This window comes from Canis lupus, chromosome 5, assembly GCF_048164855.1.
Source record: "Canis lupus baileyi chromosome 5, mCanLup2.hap1, whole genome shotgun sequence".
Taxonomy (NCBI): Eukaryota; Metazoa; Chordata; class Mammalia; order Carnivora; family Canidae; genus Canis; species Canis lupus.
Genome location: NC_132842.1, coordinates 85,639,518 through 85,658,377, shown reverse-complemented (window position 1 = coordinate 85,658,377; position 18,860 = coordinate 85,639,518). Strand labels below are relative to the sequence as shown.

Below are 18,860 nucleotides of genomic sequence, written 5' to 3'. Positions count from 1 at the left end.
CCTGCTTCTCCCTCTGCCTGTGTCTCTGCCTCTGTGTCTCTCATGAATGAATAAATAAAATCTTAAAAAAATTCATCTTTGGTTTTTGGGGCACCCGGGGTCATGATCCTGGGGGGGTCCTAGGATCGACCCTGTGTCTGGCTCCCTGCTCAGCGGCGTGTCTGCTTCTCCCCCTCCCTCCACCTTCTGCCCCCCCCCCCCCAACCCGTCCCAAAATAAATACCTAAAAAAAAAAAAAATGAATTCATCTTTGGTTTTAATAGAGGAGTTCTCCACCAAATGTGTACAGAGCACCACTGTGGTCCGGGGCTCTGGGAGATACGGGGTTACGCCATGTAAGACATGGTTCCCGGCCTTTTAACTCCTGCTCTCCCTGATGCAAGTCCTTTGACACTATCTCATGATTCAGTGTTTCTCACCGGGTGGCTGCGGCCCACAGGAATTTAGAAACAAAATTTGCTTGGACTGAAAATGCTGTTCTTCGGAAGCACGGTAGGCACGCTCTGTACAGCGGGCCTCTGTGGAGTACCGGCCAGCTGCGCCTAGCGTCTTCCCTCCCCGCTACTGTACGGTCCTTCACGAGGTCCTGCGGCGGCTACTTCCCCTTTACCTGTTTGACACTGGTTATCTTTTTAAAAAATACTACTCGGATTCTGCTTCTCCGTTTTAGAACTTCACACATTCCCTGTTGTCCCTGCATCAGGCTCAAACTCCTTGTTGAACCGAGGCAGGCCACTGACCCCAAACTCTCCTCTCTGGCCCCCCTTCAGTTGCTACCCTTCCCTTCGCTCTCTTCTGACCCCTCAGCCAGCTACGCCGAACCATCAGGCCCTTCTGTGTTTTCAAAACGGCCTAAGACTTGTAGTCGAATACGGTTCAGTACGTGCCATTCCTGCCAATATTGTGCTTTTCTGCTGAATGTCTTCGCTTGCTTCATCTGATAAACTCCACGCGTCCTTTGAAGCCCACGGCAAATGTCCCCTTTCCGTGTAGCTTTCCTGGCTCGCCCAGTGGAATTTGTGCCTCCTCCCACTGAGGCTCGCACCCTGGATGTGTTCTTCTCCCCGCGGAGTTTGGGGGGTCACCAGTCCACCCCGCCGCGATGCTGACCCCGCCACGTGGCCCCCATGTCTTGCACAGTCCTTAGTGTCACATGCCTGGTGGCTGCTGGCTGCTGAAGGATACCTGCTTCCTTTATAAACTCGTGACTATAGTAAAGACACACATACACGTGGTTTTAAAATTCTGATGTCATTTATTGGCACAAAAATTATTCAGATACAACATGGTGTCTAGAATGGCTACACTTGATACTTTGTGCATTTAGTTTAATATTTCTCTTGCTCAGAGCTCCCAGCAGGTACCAGACCTTCCTCTCCGTCAGCGGCCGCGGGAGGGACGGCATTTCTGTTTCCAAGCCCTTGCTCTAAACAGAGCGTCCCGACTTCACCGAGAACACCCCAGGGCCGTGCTGGGGAAGGAAGGCCGCCGCGGGCTGCCCTACCGCTCCGTGGTCTTCGTGCATCTGCTCCGCCGAGGCTGCCCAGCCATCAGAAGAAACTCCCCTCCCAGCATTCGGGTCTTGGGTTGAGGCGCCTAAGTCGCAGCGTCACAGGTGAGGCAGCGGACAGACACCTTCCCCCATTTGGGCGGCCAGTGAGGTAATGCGATGGGTGCGAGTGACCACGTCAGCTTCTGATTCCGAATACGTGTCCGCCATGGTCCGAGGCTTCTTGGCCGTGCAGTCTGCTGTATCCTTGTCGAGAGGAATGACGAGGCCACTCTTCTATCAGCAACGCTTATGGCGAGTTCTCTGATGAGTTAAGTCAAAACCCGTATTTCTAAGTTATGGATCTTCTGTTCCCCCGAATCAATGGCTTGATTTATGTCGTATCACCGTGTTGACTGTCCTGGGAACCAAATCAAGCCTTGTGTTTCTGACAATATATTCTTCAACAGCAGCTGGAGAGTTGGCTCAAACCAACCTTTACTATACAGTAGTACTTTTCATTTACATCTCAAGATATTTAACAAAGTCGAACTCTCTGACCGTGGTTTCAGTTTAGTGGAAGCGTATTCCAAAGCACGAAAGCCTCAGGAGAAACGCTGTGGGCATGTCTGGGCCTCGCGTTACCAGAAAGGACACCTAAGATGACGCAGAGAAAAGGATTATTTTAATAATTTGGGCTTTTTCAAAGCTTTTCAAACATACACTGACACTGGAGAGCCCAAGGTCTGACAACCCCGGGGACGACCCCTGAGATCTCCCTCGACTGTCGGACACACTCCTCACTTCTGGGGCTGAAGCCTGCTGCGGTCGCGGTCCCAGTCCCAGGAGGACGCTTCCCCGCCACCCTCCCTCTCTCCCTAGCTTCAGGCGCGCCCCAGGGTGGTCCTCGAGGCTACAATCCCACATCATAGATCGGTCTTTGCATCTCTCCTCCTGTCGGCTCGGCGCTCTGTTCTCGGCCCTTCCCTCTTTCTCGGAATTGACGGCAAAAGTCCAAAGAGAATCCCTCTCCCTCCCAACAAAGGGGGACTCGCCTCTTTCCTAACCCATTTTTTAATGTAGATTTGGTGTTTGCCTCTGCACGTGCACCCACGTCTCTCAAGTTCCTCCCTTTTCAGGACCACGACCACCCCTCACGGTGCCCCCAGGCCCTTCCGGGCTCGCCGGGGCGGGGCACAGGTGGCGTCTGCTCACCAGCCGATGTAGCACTGACACAGGTTCTCGTGGGATGTGGCCTGTTTGATGAGCAGCTCGACTTGTGTCGGGACATCCAGGGTTTCATCGTGAGAAAAGTCCCGCCCTAGGAAGGAGAAACGCCGTTCTGCACCTGGCGTGGAACAAGGCCCTCGCCCGCTTCGCCGACCTGTGCCCGCCCTCGTCAGTCTGTCCTCGTCTGTGGGAATGAGCGCTGCGTGGCCGCTGGAGGTTAGATTCACCCCACGCGACGTGAATGCGCGCGTGTCCTGACAGACTTGGTTCAAGGAGGCTACGGGCGGGGTGGGCAGGGGGCGTCCGCGCTGCCCTCCCACCGCTGGGCCCCCTCCACCTGGGGGCTTGCGCCATCCTGAGCACGTCACCTCCTGCCCCGAGCGTGCTCCTGGAGCAGATGCCCCCGGGCTCCGTGCAGGCCGTGTCCGTCCCCCGCTGGCTCTCACTGTGGCACAGGCCCTCCCCCATCCTGCTCTGCTCGGGACCCACCTCCCCGCTCACTGTCTGGACTCGGGTGTCAGGCGGCGCTCCAGGCACTGCATCTGCTGGCGGGGGCACCCTCGGCCCTTCGCCTGTGACCCTGGGGACCCTCCGACCCCATGGCCTCCCGCCTCCCGGGGCTCCGCTGGGTTGCTGACCCCCTCGCACCACCCTTCAGACTTCCGCCCGCATCCTCGCGGCCCCCTGAGTGGCCAGGCCCCGTCCCACCTGGCGCCTCTCCGTCCTGAGACTCGTCCCTGCCGCGCTCGCCCTCCAGCCCCGCGGCCTGGCGCCCCGTCGTCGGCCCCTCGGGTTTTACCTCCCGAAGCCCTGGAGGCCACCTCCCTGGTCTAGTCAACTGTCCAGCCGCAAATTTGGCAGCAGCCTCCCCCATCCACCCCCCCCACGCCGTCCCCCCATCCAGAGGAGGCAAGATTCCCCAGGGCGAACCCCTCACCCCCTCAAGCCCTCAGGGCCTACCCGCTGCCCTGAGGAGAAGGGAAGGAGAGGCTCTGTGTGACCCGCCCCAGCCCTCAGAGGGAAAGCACGGTGCCCTATGCTCCTCGCACCCCACTCTCGGGGCAGCCAGGCTCGTCTGCTTTCAGACCATTTTTCTGGCCAGGCCAGATCCCCTCCTACCACAGGGCCCTTGCACATGCTCGTTCCTTTATCTGCCCCTAATTATGTCCTCTTTCAGGTTTTAGCTCAAGGACTGTTTCTGGGGAAGCCTTCCTGTAACTCCGGCCCTTGAATTCCCTTGTGACCAGCATCACGGCTCAGGCCCTTTCTTGTAACTAAGTGTCCCCGTTAGATGCTGACCCCACGAGGGCAGGCAGTCTGTTGCTCTTACCAGCGTGCGCTTGTAGGTGCTCAGTAAATGCACCTCGACCACGACACTTCGGTGCCATGCCCCAGTGCTGAGGCTTGGCATCCCACGTCTCATGGGAGCCACCTCCTGAGAGACAATCCTCCAGACGGACACACAGAGAGGCCCGGGGTCCCACAGGACGCGGGACAGCTGGGGTCTTCACCCCCCGACTCCCGTCTCCTGTCACACCCCTGGTCTACAGGACAGGTCTTGTTCTCACGAGTACACATTCCTGTCCCCCCACACACTCGACTCCCTAACAGCCACCAAAGGGCAGGAGCGCCCGGGTTTGGTCAGGGTGGCTCCAGGATCAAGCCACGATAATGAGACGTTTCCCCGAATGTGGCTGACGTTGGACCCGAAAGAGCTTTACTCACCCCCGACTGCTAAAGTGAGAGGGGCAACATCACTCAAAGGAGTTCAGTGGCCGCGAGAATCCGAGCCCCCGGTGGCCGCAGGGCCAAGGCTTCGGGCCAGCAGCACTCCCTCACTCGGAGGGCAAGTCTCTCCAGGTTTATGTTCCTGTTCAGTGCACACACACTCACCAGTGAGCTTATCTCGAACCCTGTTAATTATCTGGATAGCTTTCTTATTTAGGGCCTCTGGCTTCACCAAACCGTCTCCAACTGGAAGACACAGAAGTAGAGACAACAGTCAGATCGGGGCGTCAGCACAGGTTCACCGGGTGCCCCTGCTCTTCTCCAATATTCACTTCTGAAACTGCCAAGTGAGTCTTCCCCCGCACCCGTCCGTGTTCGGGGCCGAGCGAGTCCACAGGCCGGCTTCTCGCCAAAGCCCCTCGCGGGCGCTCATCAGTGGTGCAGCTCCCCAGGGCGGACTTACTGAAAGAATGGATAGATTCCGGCACTGTGGTCCCTGTTTTCTTGTGGGCGGGTTCCCCAAGTTCCACACCATCCAAAATTTCTAGGAGAAAAAAGTCGATTGGCAGAACCGTCAGACAGCAAGAAGCCACAGCTGCTGCGAGCGTTTGCTCTGCTTCCTCCCACGCTGAAGTCCCTCCAACACCCGCCCTGCCTCAGAGGGGGAGGGAGAGAGAACGCTCACTATGTGTCTTGGAGATCTTACATCTCCAAGGCATGAATTCTCAAGCAAATTGCATTTTAAGTGTTCTGACAGAGAGAACAGGAGCATGAACGAATCCCTGGCGACAAAATCCATCAAAACCAAAACTGACGACAGTGTAAGGAGGACTGGCTTTCAGCAGGTCATGACCCAAGTGACACTCATGACCCAAGAGCTGTCCTTCGGAGGAATTTATACATCCTTTCTGCACAGAAAGTCCTGGGGCTTTAGGGTCACCCTCCACTGATTGTGGCCTCCAGGGGAGGAGTCCAGAAGCAGAGTATGAAGCTATTTACACACTGCCCTTCTATACCACAGGCCTTCAGAATGGACCCAGGGGCGAAAGACTTTCATGAATTACCACTTGGAACCTAACTTTGAAGCCACAGGAGAACCAGCCGGGGTAGCACTGTCTGGGGTCACCAGCACCAGCTGTCCTAGTCCCCCCGACACACCCCGATAGCACAGAGGAGTCCCCGATAATGTACTAACGAGGTGGGCCTGAGAGCTAAACCGACTAAGTCTCACATACTTTGGAGGAGACCAGCCACTTGCACGAGGTACCTGGACACCGGGAGTAGTTCAGGCAGTGTTCACAAACCCTGTCGGGGTGTCCAGGCTCGAGTCCACACCTGTTCCCACAAGCCGGGACCTCAATTTCCGGCCCAGGACACCCTCTTCCTTCTCCCCCATCCAGGAAGGCCAGCTTAAATCCCACCAGCCCAGGAGCTCCCTTCAACGACTGCTGTTCAGAGCGGTGCCCTCTTTCAGCCCCACGGCCTCTCCTGCCAGCCAAACTGCGAGCTGCTGGGTCACACGTGGACCTCACCGTTCTCTTACTAGTTCGTATACTATACAGTTTGGTCAATTCTATGATGTGACCCTGTGCTTCCCCATGGCAATCTCTGTGCGTCACTTTCCTTCTGCACTAACCTTACACATTATTTGGCTTAGCTAGGCAACTAGTTGCAAATGTTCCATAAATGTCTGTAGGGAATATTTACTTTTTTACACCTCAACAGTATTTCTCAACTTGTAGGATGTTGTTACAGGTTACGAGGGAGAAAGCAATGGGCTGGGGAGGGCGGTGCAGGGTGTGTGTGAGGGAAATAAAGTTAAACAGCTTTACTATGACACCTTTGAGAGGTTCCATACACAGACCTGCTCTGGCTCCTGGAGGGGCATTACCTTCTGGGACCCTATGCTGTGGACGCACTCTTGGGGAGTGTTTCCTATGGCTTCCCGGCCTCCTCCGCCAGCAGCGTGAATATACTCCTACTGCTTCCGCCATCCTATTCCCGAGCTGTTACCAATGCTCTAGGACCATTAATTATCTAATTATCTAATTAATTATCCTAGTCCCGACACCACTAAAGGGCATACTAAATACTGGCTAATATTCAGACATGCTTTTAATTGTGTTTTTATAGAGAGATCAGGCTCGGATAGTTTGATTAAAATTTCTGAGCCTTAGGTACCCACTCCATCCTGAAGGGGATGAAATAAAACATGCGCTCAGTAAATATTTCTAGACCGTCTTTCTGAAGTTAACTAAATGCTCATCAGATGCTATTTTGGCAGAATTGCTGCGGGACTGCAGCCCCGGTCAGAGCCTCTAGAAAACACGCTTCCTTCCTTCACGTTTGGCATCTGTGACCGTCTCCGCTATGCCTCCTAATAGCAATCACAAAGCTCGCCCTGTTCAAGACACTCTGGACAGAAGAGGACAGAACCTGCAGGCCCCAGGGGATGGACCCACCTACTGACTGGCCAGCAGAGTAGGAATCTGTCCTTGTTCGGGACCGCTTGTTGCCTTTGGTATTTGCTAGGGGAAGAAACAAAGAGAGGATAAACAGCACTTCAGACTTTGACTTGAAAGAAAGTTGGTTGATACGGTATTTTCTTACAGCCATAAAAATACAAGTTTACTAAAGGCCAAAGCCCCTAAGAGAGAACCCAGGATGGATCACTCAGGAGTCAGTGGGTGAGCACTGGCAGGGGCGTCCAATCCTATGGGACACTCTGTGTCGCTGAGCTGAGCTGAACTTGGACGCTGGGGACCAGACAGCCGAAGGCGAGAGTGGGACTGACTGGCAGTGGATGAGACATGGGGCTCGGTCCCCCTCTTCTGAGGAGGAGGAGCAAACGGGAGACGGGGATGCCTCTTCCCCAGCACACAACTGCTTGTGTGTCCTGTCGAGATTCCAGCTTGCTACTCTACGTGAAATCCAAACACAAACCACCAGGGTTTATCCTGGAAGTACTGTAATTAATATCAATGGATGATTGGTGTGTTTTGTTCTAAGTAATAAGAAAAAATACTTGAAATTCATTTCTAGCCACTGGAACAGCTCTGTGAACACGTAACGCAACAGCCCAGTAATACAGCTCAGGTTCCAAGGTTCGTGAAATGTTCGGATATTTCCCGTTTGGAGGCCCAGGCCCTCTCTGATACCCACTGTCCATCAGCCTCCAGTTCAGCAAGGGGTCGTAGACAAAGGCTTCCAGCACAGCCATGACGCTGTCCTTGTGTTCCCGAAGCACCTCCATCACCGTGTGGCACGTGATTCTGTAGTTGCCGTCCAGACCTGTAACCTGCAGGGCCCGAGCCAGTCACACAGAGGTCAGCCGCCCCCGCCCCGCCCCGCACGGCCTCAGGACCAGAAGCAAGTTGAGAGGGTCTGTCACCCGCACTAAGGAAGCAGACACAGGCCATTACTGATGTATCAGGCCAGGAATGTGGTCAGAGCCAGGGGTCAGGTCAGGCCTGGGATACGTAGGACACAAGGTCTGACGTGAAGGATGGTGAGACTCTCCAAGGTCGATCATTTCTAACACAATGAAAATACCAGGAAACAACCAGAGAACTAACCCAGGCGTTCGGGGGAACTGCTGAGACCCGGCAAGCCAGTCTGTGCAGAGCCGGTGCTGACCGTATTGGTCCCACTCCAAAGCCCTTATTCCCAGATCCACTCACCTCCATAGCATTGGTCAGCATTCTCGTTAGTCTAAATGGAATCTTCTCTGGGAATTTCTCTCTGGTCATAGCAACCTGTGGGGAAATGAAAGAGAAAAACCAAGGCCAATGGCTAGATGGTTTTCTTAACTTTCTTTTTTTTTCCTTTGTTATTTTATTTTATTTATTTATTTTTCCCAGGCTAGATTGTTTTCTTTAACTAAAGCCAACAGAGGGCAGGTAGCTTTTCTTTGTATTGATTTCATTTGGGGCACAGAAATGAAGTAGCTTTAGTTTAGGGAGGGGACTTGTCACGGGGATTTAAAAACTAACTAAAAAAGAGAGAGAGACACACATACAAAGGGATAGAGGGAACAAAGAAAAAGGATAGATGTACATCACACCAGGGCTCTGGCCAGCGGGCCAATTCAGGGATGAAGATTCCTCCGCTCAGAAGGGGTGTGGACAGCGGCCCTCACCGTAAAAGGGGTTAGAGTCCAATGAGAGCAAGTATCAACGAGCATGAATTTCACTTCTGAGGTTGACTTTTTGTTGCTTTGGTAGGAGAGGCAGGGGTCAGGACAGTGCTTGTGGAACTCAAATTTGCCTGAAAGGTCAGACCACCAAAGTGTGACTGGAAAGGTGAGCTCTACATGGTGTTCTGGAACACGTGCTCACCTCAAAGCAGTCCCCAAAGTCGATGTGCAGGATCTTCCCACTCAGCCGGTCAAGCATCAGATTGGATGGGTGTCTGGGAAACAGAAGAGAGACCGTGGAGGGGTCACTAGAGCAGCACTGATGAATAAATCAACAAGGACATGATACTCCAGGCCCCATCCGCAGGCCAAAGCCAGCACCCCACCTGCGGGACACAGCCCTGCCTATTTGCCCCGTGTTGTCTTAGGCTGCTTTGGTGCTACAAGTGGACATGAGTAGCTGTGACACATCATATGGCCAGCAAAGCCTAAATTATTTCTTATCTGGCCCTTTACAGAGGAAGTTTGCTGATCCCCGCTCCAGGTCTGAAATAAAGTCTGGTGCCGGGGTCTCAGAGTGACAAGGCTCTATCTTTATCCCTCAGCACCCATCACAGGGTCCCATCTCCTGAGCCCCCAGACCCATGTAGGAAGGGTCACCTGGCTTTTGTCATTAGGAATTCTCCCGGCTCTTTTTAAAAACAAGGATTCATTGTTTTTGTGGGAAAAAATTATCTTTACTCTCAAATAACTGCACAAGACATGATCCCAGGAGAAAGGGTAGACATCAAGAAATTAATTTTTCAAAGACTTCTGGAGAGTCCATTTCTGAAATATTAACTATTTTTCTAGTCAGTACACGTGGATAAAATGTATTATGCAGAAATAATAGAAGGATCTACTTTGGTTGCTTTCAATTTCAGAAACAGAATTATTTATCTCAGCACAGTGATGACTGATAAATGTTTATTGACTCAGTAAAATCAATTGGATTCTTTAAAAAAAAATTAGATTCTTTTTTTAAAGTAAGCTCAGTGTGGGGCTTGAACTCACAACTCTGAGATCAAGAATTGTATGCTCCATCGACTGAGCCAGCCAGGAGCCCCTGACTGTGGTTTTTAACATATTAAACCAGCCTAGGGAGAAAACAGTGCCTTAGAACTAAGGTTTTTCTTCTCTTTAGTTTGCTGTGCTATTCTGTTGTGTGGATAATAAAAAAACACTAAAGCTGATGCTGAAAATAAGACCTGAAGGTATAAAATACAATTATTTTCCAAATGGTCATAAATCTTAGTAGGAAATAAAAGGAAATTGTTTAAGAAAAGTACAATGCAGAAAAAGACTTCGAAAACAAAATCAATTTACTCACCTATCTCCCAGGCCCAAAATATACCCAACCATGGACATGACCGCTAAAGAGCGGGTGTAGTTGGTTCTTCGGTCAAACCATACCTGGAACACAGGTGTGCACATGAACCGGGGCTCTGGACGCTAAGTAGCTTCAACATAATTACACCTCAATCAGTTGTTTCTTACGTTCCATCAGTAGCCAATTAATAACATATAGTGGAATAAAGATCTCATTTATAATTGGAACAACAATAAACTATGCTTGGAATAAACTTAGAGATGTACAGAACCTAGATGAATAAAAAAATTAACCTTTGCTTAGGAATATAAAAACCCAAGTAAATGAAAATATCGTAAAAATGTAAAAACCTTCCAAATTATTTGATACACTGAATGTAATTCCCCTTAAAATTCCGTAGTACTTTTTTGGGGGACCATGACAGAATGATCCCAAAATTTATTTGGAAGAAGAAAAAATTAAAATAGCCAATGGAAAGAGACTGTTTTTTTTTTTTTTTTAAAGATTTTATTTATTTATTCATGAGAGACAGAGAGAGAGAGGCAGAGACACAGGCAGAGGGAGAAGCAGGCTCCATGCAGGGATCCTGGGTCCCCAGGATCGCGCCCTGGGCCAAAGGCAGGTGCTAAACTGGGCTGAGCCACCTGGGCTGCCCGAAAAGAGACTTTTCATTAATAGTTGTATTAATAGTATGGGACTCGAGGAAAAACAGGCTTAGAGAGATTAATGAAATAAAACAGAAGCTCCAGAAAGAATCCAATGGCATAAAAATATTTTTCGTATAAGAATAATGGACTCTCGAGCAGCCTGGGTGGCTCAGCAGTTTAGTGCCGCCTTCAGCTCGGGGTGTGATCCTGGGGTCCTGAGATCGAGTCCCACGTCAGGCTCCCTGCATGAAGCCGGATTCTCCCTCTGCCTGTGTCTCTGCTTCTCTCTCTCTCTCTCTCTGCCTCTCATGAATAAATAAATAAAATCTTAAAGAAAAAAAAAAAAGAGTAATGGTCTCTCTTAAACAGCAGAGAAAGGGTGGATTATTTGGTGGATACTGTGGTGTTGGCTCAAAAAAATTTTTTTTAAATCTTAAATCCTGAATTGAGCCAAGGATTTAAATGGAAATACAGATTTTATAATAAGTACAAGAAAATGAATGTTAAAAGATATATAACCTTGAGGTGGGGAGGGCCTTTCCAAATATAAAGCCAAAGGCAGAAACTTCAAAGAAAATGATCAAAATTCAATAACTTCTAACTTTTAAAAATGCCCATATGCCAAAAACAAAACAAAAATCCCAAGCCAAGAAATATACCATAACAAAATTAAAAAGACAAATAAGCAGGAAATTTCTAACATATATGAAAAAGATTTAATATCCTTAGTATAAAAGCAGCTCAAATATTATCGTAAGAAACAGGAGAAACATGAATTTACTAAATCTGTATCTGCTAAACTGCATGGCTCACCCGCCTAATTTCTGTTATAAAGGACTGCACATAACCTACAGCTAGTGGTCGCAAAGAAGAGTCCAGCAACAAACGCCCGTGAACAAACACAAAAGCCAGTCCCACTAGGAGCGAGGGGGCCCGAGGGCAGAGGGGTGCATGTACCTCGGAGCTAGGGCTTTTCAGCCACAGCAGCTTGGCCAGGTCGTCCCCGGCTGTGTTGTTGACGGCGTGCTCAAACACCTCCACCTTCTGCATCAGCGTCAGGTGATCGTAGTCTGGAGCCATCTGCATCAGGACACAGCATTCTGAGAGCAGCCCCAGCCTAGCAGCTTAACCCCAGGAAGAGGCGCCGCTCTGGGCCCGGGCAGAGCTGGGTTCTGATGGCACCACCCGAGTCCAAAGGAAAAGGAAGTAGGAATGGTGCGAAAGGAAAAACACGGGTGTGGCCCCTCGAACCTGCTGACCACGGGAAGTGCCAGGGGCTCCGGGTAAGTCAGCAGGCAGGGCCCACCCGAGCACAGGCTGGAGTACAGCCTGCTGGTATGAATGAGAGCCCTGGAGGCATCAGGGTTCTGAGTAACACACCAGTCTCTTTCTTAGGACCTGCCTACCTACTAACGTCATTTCCTCGTGTGACCAGTGCCCTGTATACATTAGGTGTTTGGTCCACACACGCTGCTTGATAAACACCGTCCAGTCTCCCCTCGAATGCTGAAAACCCAGTTTCTGGGCCTTAGGGTTCTGTGTCTCAGAGGTGATCTGCTTTAGGACTCACTTCATTGAATCTCCTTCAGTAGACAATTCTCCCAAACAGATTCTTCGGTGTTGTACACACAGAAGAACGACGAGCAGCTGCGTTCAGATTTCTCAACTTGGGAGTTGGGGTTAAGGCACTGGGTTTGGCAGCCTCATCACATACCCGCAACATGATGCGATGCTCGATGTTGAGAAGGATCTTCTTTTTCTCTCTGTAGTCCCGGATGAGGGCGTGCAGCGTGTCGCAGTGGGGGACCCAGCCAATGAGGCCCGAGTTGGTTGATAAGGGGATGACAGCGTACCTCTGGATGCTGGGGTTATGGGACAGGAAACGGGCCCACTCAGCACACACGGAAGCGGGTTGAAGGACGCACCCTGCACAGGGCTGAGCACCACCAGCCTCCTCAACCTGCCTGATGAACTCACAGCCCCGGGGGAGCAGCCTCGTGATGATTTCTAAGCCAAAACAACCTCCCAGCATAATACCCACGTTCTTAACAGGAAGAGGAGGAAGGGAGCAGGGCGGACGGGGAAAAGTGAAACACCCCAGATGCGCAGCATCTCTAGTCTAGTGGCCATGGGCTGTTCCATTCCAGACCCTCTTTCTGGTGGCTGTTTCAGGCATTTCCCTAGAAAGTACGCTCAAAGTATGGATAATTCCTCTTGTTGTGTTTGACACCTTGGCTACTGACGACTTCCTGTCAGGTACGTTCGTCTATAGCTGATTTCGTGAAGGGACGTGAGCACATGGATGGGAAGTAAGGAAACCCTAGAAGACGGGTCAGATCGCTGCCCACCCCCACGCAGCACCGCGTCCTGGATACCTGAGGTTCTTGCGAAGAGACGTTGGGTCATTGGCCAGAAGGGTGTTCACCAGGCCAAAGAGCTGCATCACCCGCTCATCCTGCCGCAGGTCTTCGTGGCCCTTCAGGAGGAAAACAAACTCATGCCCGTTGCTGCCTGTGAGGAAGGTGGGAGCAGTTAGCACAACCAGCCCGGTACCCACAAGCTCCCAGAGACTACACGTTCCCTACCCAGCCCTATTTCCGCACAAATGCAAGAAAGTTCCCTAGAACTGATGCAAAGAATGGCCCTGCTCTTGATGTTCCCAATGAAATGTCGGTCAAATTAAAAACAAATACAATAAAAAACAGCCCTGTCCAGGGTCCCCGGGGGGCTGAGGCAGGTAAGCGCCTGCCTTCCGCTGAGGTCATGGTCCCGGGTCCCGGGTCCCAGGATGGAGCCCTGAGAGGGACTCCGAGCAGGGAGTCTGTTTCTCCGTCTCCCTCTGCTCCCCTGCCTGTGCGCTCTTTCTGTCTCAAGTAAATAAATACAATCTTCAAAAAGCAATGAAATAAAAACAGTTCTATGAAGATCAGGCGTGAGTGTGCACAGGGAGGCCATTCTGGATGCTCCCTCACAAGCCACTGTCTGCCCTTCTCGGTCTTGCTGGGGCCTGTGCAGCCTGAGCCCTAGAGACCGGGTCGCCCACCTTCCCAGCTGGGCCAACGGGGATACTGGCGGGAGGGAGGTCAGAGGGTGGGAGAGGGAGAAGCCAAGGGTTTGCCCCTGTCAGCCGGCCGGGCTCCCGTTCTAGAAGGTAGCAGAGTCCCCCCATCCGGGCTGTACTTCTGGCGATGGCCTCTTTCCAGGTCGTGTGCTCTCAACAGGCTCCCCGGCCTTTCGGGCCAGGCGGGGGCGTGAGTCACAGCTTCCCACTGTGGGCTCTCTTGACTCTGTTCACAGCTTCCCTGGGAACAGGTCCTTCATCCGGGTCTCTGAGCAAATACCGTGGAGAGCCCGACTGACCCGTGTGTTCGTCCCAGGAGATGCCGGCCCACGGAGAGGCGGTCACCCGTGCCACGACGAACCGTGCTGAGTAACTACTGCATTTAAAACGCATGAGCCGTACGAGAGGAGAGAGCCCTCAAAGGGCCGCCAGGGCATCTGGATGTCCTGCAACTGCCCAGGTGCTCACGGAGCTCCCATGAGAACCCATTTCCACATCAGTTTGTTTCTCTTACAGAGTCATTTCCCACAGAGAGATACCCTGATGGTAAAAGAGAACATTCAAGAGCCCAGGAGCCCTTTCTTCAGCCCTGCTTGTCACCTGCCACACCTGCTGCACCATGTCAGTCCCCTGCAGTGCCTGCTGCCCCAGCTGCCCAGGCTGCACACCCTGCACGGCAGTGAGGCTTCCCATAAGCACGCACAATGGTCCGAGCACCAGGAGTCCGGAGGAGGATGCATGGACCTCTATTTCCCTCTCCACGGACACGGGAGAGGAGGGATACGAACGGCGAGCCGTGATTTCAGAAAAGTGGGGAGAGGTTCAGCCAGGGTGGGAGGGAGATGCAGGAGGCGGAAGCACACGTGTCCTTACCCATGAGCGTCAGCTTCCGGGGCCTCTGCTTGGAGGTGATGACCTGCAGGGACGGTGCTATGGACTGAATGCGAATGATGGGCTGGTTGGGGTCGTACGTTCCCGGCACGGCCAACTCAAGGTCCCGGCACATCAGAAGTTTGGGGGAAACATACTGCAGTTCCAGGGAGGTGAGCTGTGGATAATTACCACGGGGGTTAGCTTTCTGCCTCCAGGGAGGAGTGTAAATGCAGTCTAGGTCCTTCTCAATGGATTGCTAGTGGCAATGTCTTATCCCCACGTCTGCAGACAGCAGTGAGACCAGGTGCTTCGCAGTGAGGGCCAGGACGCTCTCAGCAAGAGAAGGGGCGATGACAGTTAATGCTGCTGGAACCGGACGTTCCTACCTGAGGCAGCTGCTTGGAGATCCGTCTGAACACGTGGTAATAGAGGTCCCAGGCCTGGGTGAGGTCCTTGACGTTCCCGGATTTCATGTACTTCCTGCACCACTCCTGGGCCTCCATTAAGTCTCGACCATATGCCTGCGGGAAGGCAGGGTGCAGACTCAGCCGCAGGTGAACCCCACGCACACAGCACAACTGCTCGGGCACGCGCTGCAGCGGCCGGACTCTGGCCCTCAGCCAGGCTCAGCAAGGGTGCAGCCCAGTCCTGGAGGCCCCCGCGTCAGGATGGCTCCCGGGCGCGGTAAGGAGAGGCAAGACGACCTCGGGAAGAACCTTGTGGTTTTCCGGGGAAAGCCTTGGAGGGTTCTCATAAGCTGGTGACAACGAAACTGCTGGGGTTTCTATGTTCTGCGACCTCCGTCAGAGTACGTTTTACTCAAGTCAGCACGAGGGCCGGGGGAAAGGGGTCTGGTACGGGCTTTGGGTCATGCCACGCCGTGCTTTCCTATCCCTTACCTGATTAAAAGATGTTTCCTTCAGAGTCTGGGGGCCCCGTTCCATCATAGCATGCAGGGGCTCCAGCACCTCAAACATGCCTTTCACGTTCCTCTCCCCAAAGTACAAACGTGACGCTTCTTCCAGGCCTTCGTGCCACATCTCGTGCCAGAGGATGGCCACGCGGATGAGCTCCTCACTCACCTGGACCAAAGTGGGGAGGGAGGGAAGGCGGACGATGAGCCCCCTCAGAAAGGCCCGTCTTGGAGACAGGAGCACCGTTGTGAGGAAGAGTCTCCCTGAAGACGTCGGCTAGGTGGTGGGTCGGCAAAGCCCCGCACTGCCCCCCGCCTCACCATCATGGCCTGCTGGACCAGGGTGTTGCTGTGCTCGCACATGTTCTTCAGAATCTTGTTGGCTGCGTTGTGGCGGGCCGTCGTGGTGGATTTAGAGGCCACGGTCAGGGGGTAGATGAGGGCCTGGGGCGGACACAGAAAGAACCCTCGCACACTCTCACTCTTGGGAGGACAAGAGAGGTGGAGAGGGTGCTGCTGACACTCATTTGAGGCCACCCGGCCGGGGCCACTCAACCTTGGGGTGGGTGGGGGCACCTTCTCTTGAGGGAAGCCCCGGGGCCGGGGCCTGGCAGCCGGACAGACGGGATGCCTGGCTCCTCGTTCCTGCACTGTGTCTCGAGAGCAGCTCTAGGGAAGGCTGCGATCCGGATCAAGAGGATCCGGATCCGCGGTTTGAGGAGAAACTGCCCCGGGGGCCCACATACCTGGGGGTGGTACCGGCCAATGTCTGTGAGAAGCTGGTGAATGAGGCGGCCCACCAAGGGCCGAGGCGTATCGATTCTCGCAATGAGCTGAGGTATAACCTGGCATTCGGAAAGACACGGTACGCAGCGCGTGAGATGCAGAAACAACTAGTTACGCTTCTGGGCAATGACCCGCTCTTGAAACTTGTTTGTGGGAGATGCTGTTAAGCTCTGAAACGGGTCACTCCCTTCAGTTCTCTGGGAGAAACTAAAGAAGATACGGGGTCTCGACCTTGGGACTGAGCCCCCTCTTCCCACTGTTCACCAAACACCGTGTGATGCGAGGGGGAGAGAGCAGGGGGGAGACCCGAGCCAGCCTCACCTGTAACCAGGTGTCGATCTGGATCGCTTTCACCCCCTCCACCAAGGCTTCGTTTACATCCGGCCAGTGACCATAGTCAAACCATAAGGTGAGGACTCTGGAGAAGAAAAATGAGAAAAATCACAGAAAATTTACTTTCTCACTTTTGTCTGTTTGGTTTTCTATCTTTAAGACTTGAAAAAAGACTAATCGGTGAAGGGGCATCTAGGTGGCTCAGCTGCTTGGGCGCCCAACCCTTGATTTTGGCTCAGGTCATGATCTTAGGGTCCTGGGATCAAACCCAGAGATGGGCTCCACACTCAGTGTGAGTTTACTTGAGCTTCTCTCCCCACCCCCACCTCTCCCTCCCCCCCTCACTCTCTCTCTCACTCTTTGTCTCAAATAAATAAATCTTTAAAAAAAAAAAAAAGAAAAGGAATAACTGGCGGGGCCTCAAATCAGTGGTTTCCCCGCCCCAGACACGGTTCCCCTGTCTGGTGTCAGGACAGTGGTTGGCGATGGTCGTTAGTACTTGGCTCAACACAAGGAGGAGCATCCCAAGGGAAGGCTTACTTTATTCGAGATAATAGAGGGATCAGCGTGGCGTGAGCTCAGAAATCTCACAGATGAGCCCAGGGACGGTCCACGGACAATGTTTGCACATACAGAAAGCCATCTGTGGACCCGTGGCAACGGGGCAAACGTAGGACTTGGCTGTCCTAGTCACCCCGTCGTCTGCCGACCGGTCAGTCTGTGCCCTTTGTGTCGGCCTAAGTGGCCTCTAAAAGCTAAGGGGATCTCAGCACGACTGCCACAAACAGCTGCGCCGCCTCCTGCAGAGCCGAGCGCACTCCCACTCCCACTCTCAGGCCACGCCTCCCCCTCGGCCTTGGCAGGTGCAGGCTGCTCAGCGGCTACCCGGGGACGTGCTCATCGGGTGGGGAAGCAGAAGGGGACGTCGCGGTATTCTGTGTTCTGCTGCACGCATGGCCTGGCGGGGTCCCGCCCTCCTCTGATACCTCAGTGTGTCCTGGAGGTTGTTGCCTCGTGACAAGGAGATGGAACGGAAGAAGCCCTGGACGGCGGGGACCGTGTACATCAAGAGGGTCTTGGACAAATCCTGTTGGAACACACACGCCTGCCTTAGTGTTCTCAGCTGCCAAAGGGGCCTGACTGCACACTAACTGTCCCCGCCCTCAGAGATGCGACGAGGTTAAAGCAGTTACTGCGCCAGAAGCCTCTGGATTAGCAGCTGGCACGCAGCAGGCTCGCAGGAAATGCCAGCTGTGTCACAATCCCTATCATTGCAGGTTCGTGGTGGCTTCCTAAGCGGGCTGAGGCGGATCACGCGGCTCCCCGGGACTGCTGGCCACCCCGGGGCACTGGACGGACAACCGGAGGGGAGGGGGCCGCACGGGCAGAGGACGGATCCCGCGGGCCTCCGTTCTCAGGGGGAGCCGCACATGTGCACGGCCACCCACGCGCTCACAGGTGCAAGCTTTATGGGGATGACCTCATTCTTGTGGGAAGAAGGACCAGAAACTCAGTCTGCAGCTCGGGGGCTAGAGCCGCGCCTCAAACAAACACACGCGCGGAAGCTCCGTCTCCAACAGCACCGGGTGGCAGAGAGGCCACACCGTCCGCCTGGTGGGGCCCCTCAGGGTGAAGCCCAGGCTCCTCCAGCACCTTCCGCTCCTCGGAGCGCCTGCTGCCCCGCTCAGTCCTCGCTGGGGGAGCAGGGGAGGATACCTCAGTGACCTTCTTCTGCAGAGGAGACGGGGTGGGGCTGTTCTCGGTGCTCTCGGCCTCACTCTCGCTGTTGCTGCCCTCGGTGCTGGTGGCCGTGGCCGTGGCCGTGGCTGCTGTGGTGGCGGCGGTGGTCGTGCTGGTGATGTTGGCCCCGCTGGCGTGACGCAGCTTCTTCTTCTCGTCCCGGGCTTGGTTCTGGTGTTTGTAGTGCAGCACAGCTTCAAAGTTCATCACCGCCCACGCGTGCCAGGCCTGGTGGGGCGAGGGACGAGGAGGCTTGAGCGCCAAGGCCCTTAGGAGCACGAGGCTGAGGCCGAGGACGAGGAAGGGCGCGGGGACTGCCCTTCTCAGTGGCCAGCAGAGCAGAGCCTCCCTCCACTGGAACCCTCGGGGGCGGGGCCCCTTCCTAGCTTCAGCCTGACTCGTTCACGAGGCCCTTAGGGCCTCAGGACTGCGGCGAGGGCGGCCGGGGAGGGCACCCAAGAGGAGCGAGCCAGGCCCTTGCGTCGGGGACCTTGTGGTCTGCAGGGCAGGGGGCCTGCAACCCGAGGGCAGGCACATGTGAGGGGCAACGGGAGAC

General features: G+C 53.8%; 1 protein-coding gene across 2 annotated transcripts in view; it reads right to left on the bottom strand.

Annotated features, from left to right (window-relative positions):
• Nucleotides 1-1,235: 1,235 nt before the first annotated feature.
• Nucleotides 1,236-18,860, bottom strand: part of MTOR (mechanistic target of rapamycin kinase) — a 120,163-nt gene continuing 102,538 nt past the window's right edge. For both annotated transcript variants that reach the window (XM_072828409.1, XM_072828410.1), the window contains exons 39-58: nucleotides 18,281-18,532; nucleotides 17,551-17,651; nucleotides 16,553-16,649; nucleotides 16,192-16,290; nucleotides 15,767-15,889; nucleotides 15,432-15,614; nucleotides 14,919-15,053; nucleotides 14,533-14,707; nucleotides 12,974-13,109; nucleotides 12,313-12,460; nucleotides 11,556-11,678; nucleotides 9,952-10,034; nucleotides 8,785-8,857; nucleotides 8,128-8,202; nucleotides 7,610-7,745; nucleotides 6,910-6,975; nucleotides 4,911-4,991; nucleotides 4,613-4,693; nucleotides 2,705-2,810; nucleotides 1,236-2,146 (exon numbers count right to left, since the gene is read on the bottom strand). In XM_072828409.1, the coding sequence (XP_072684510.1) occupies nucleotides 2,131-2,146; nucleotides 2,705-2,810; nucleotides 4,613-4,693; nucleotides 4,911-4,991; nucleotides 6,910-6,975; nucleotides 7,610-7,745; nucleotides 8,128-8,202; nucleotides 8,785-8,857; nucleotides 9,952-10,034; nucleotides 11,556-11,678; nucleotides 12,313-12,460; nucleotides 12,974-13,109; nucleotides 14,533-14,707; nucleotides 14,919-15,053; nucleotides 15,432-15,614; nucleotides 15,767-15,889; nucleotides 16,192-16,290; nucleotides 16,553-16,649; nucleotides 17,551-17,651; nucleotides 18,281-18,532 (2,289 nt within the window). In that variant the 3' untranslated portion in view covers nucleotides 1,236-2,130. The remainder of the gene's footprint in view (nucleotides 2,147-2,704; nucleotides 2,811-4,612; nucleotides 4,694-4,910; nucleotides 4,992-6,909; nucleotides 6,976-7,609; nucleotides 7,746-8,127; nucleotides 8,203-8,784; nucleotides 8,858-9,951; nucleotides 10,035-11,555; nucleotides 11,679-12,312; nucleotides 12,461-12,973; nucleotides 13,110-14,532; nucleotides 14,708-14,918; nucleotides 15,054-15,431; nucleotides 15,615-15,766; nucleotides 15,890-16,191; nucleotides 16,291-16,552; nucleotides 16,650-17,550; nucleotides 17,652-18,280; nucleotides 18,533-18,860) is intronic.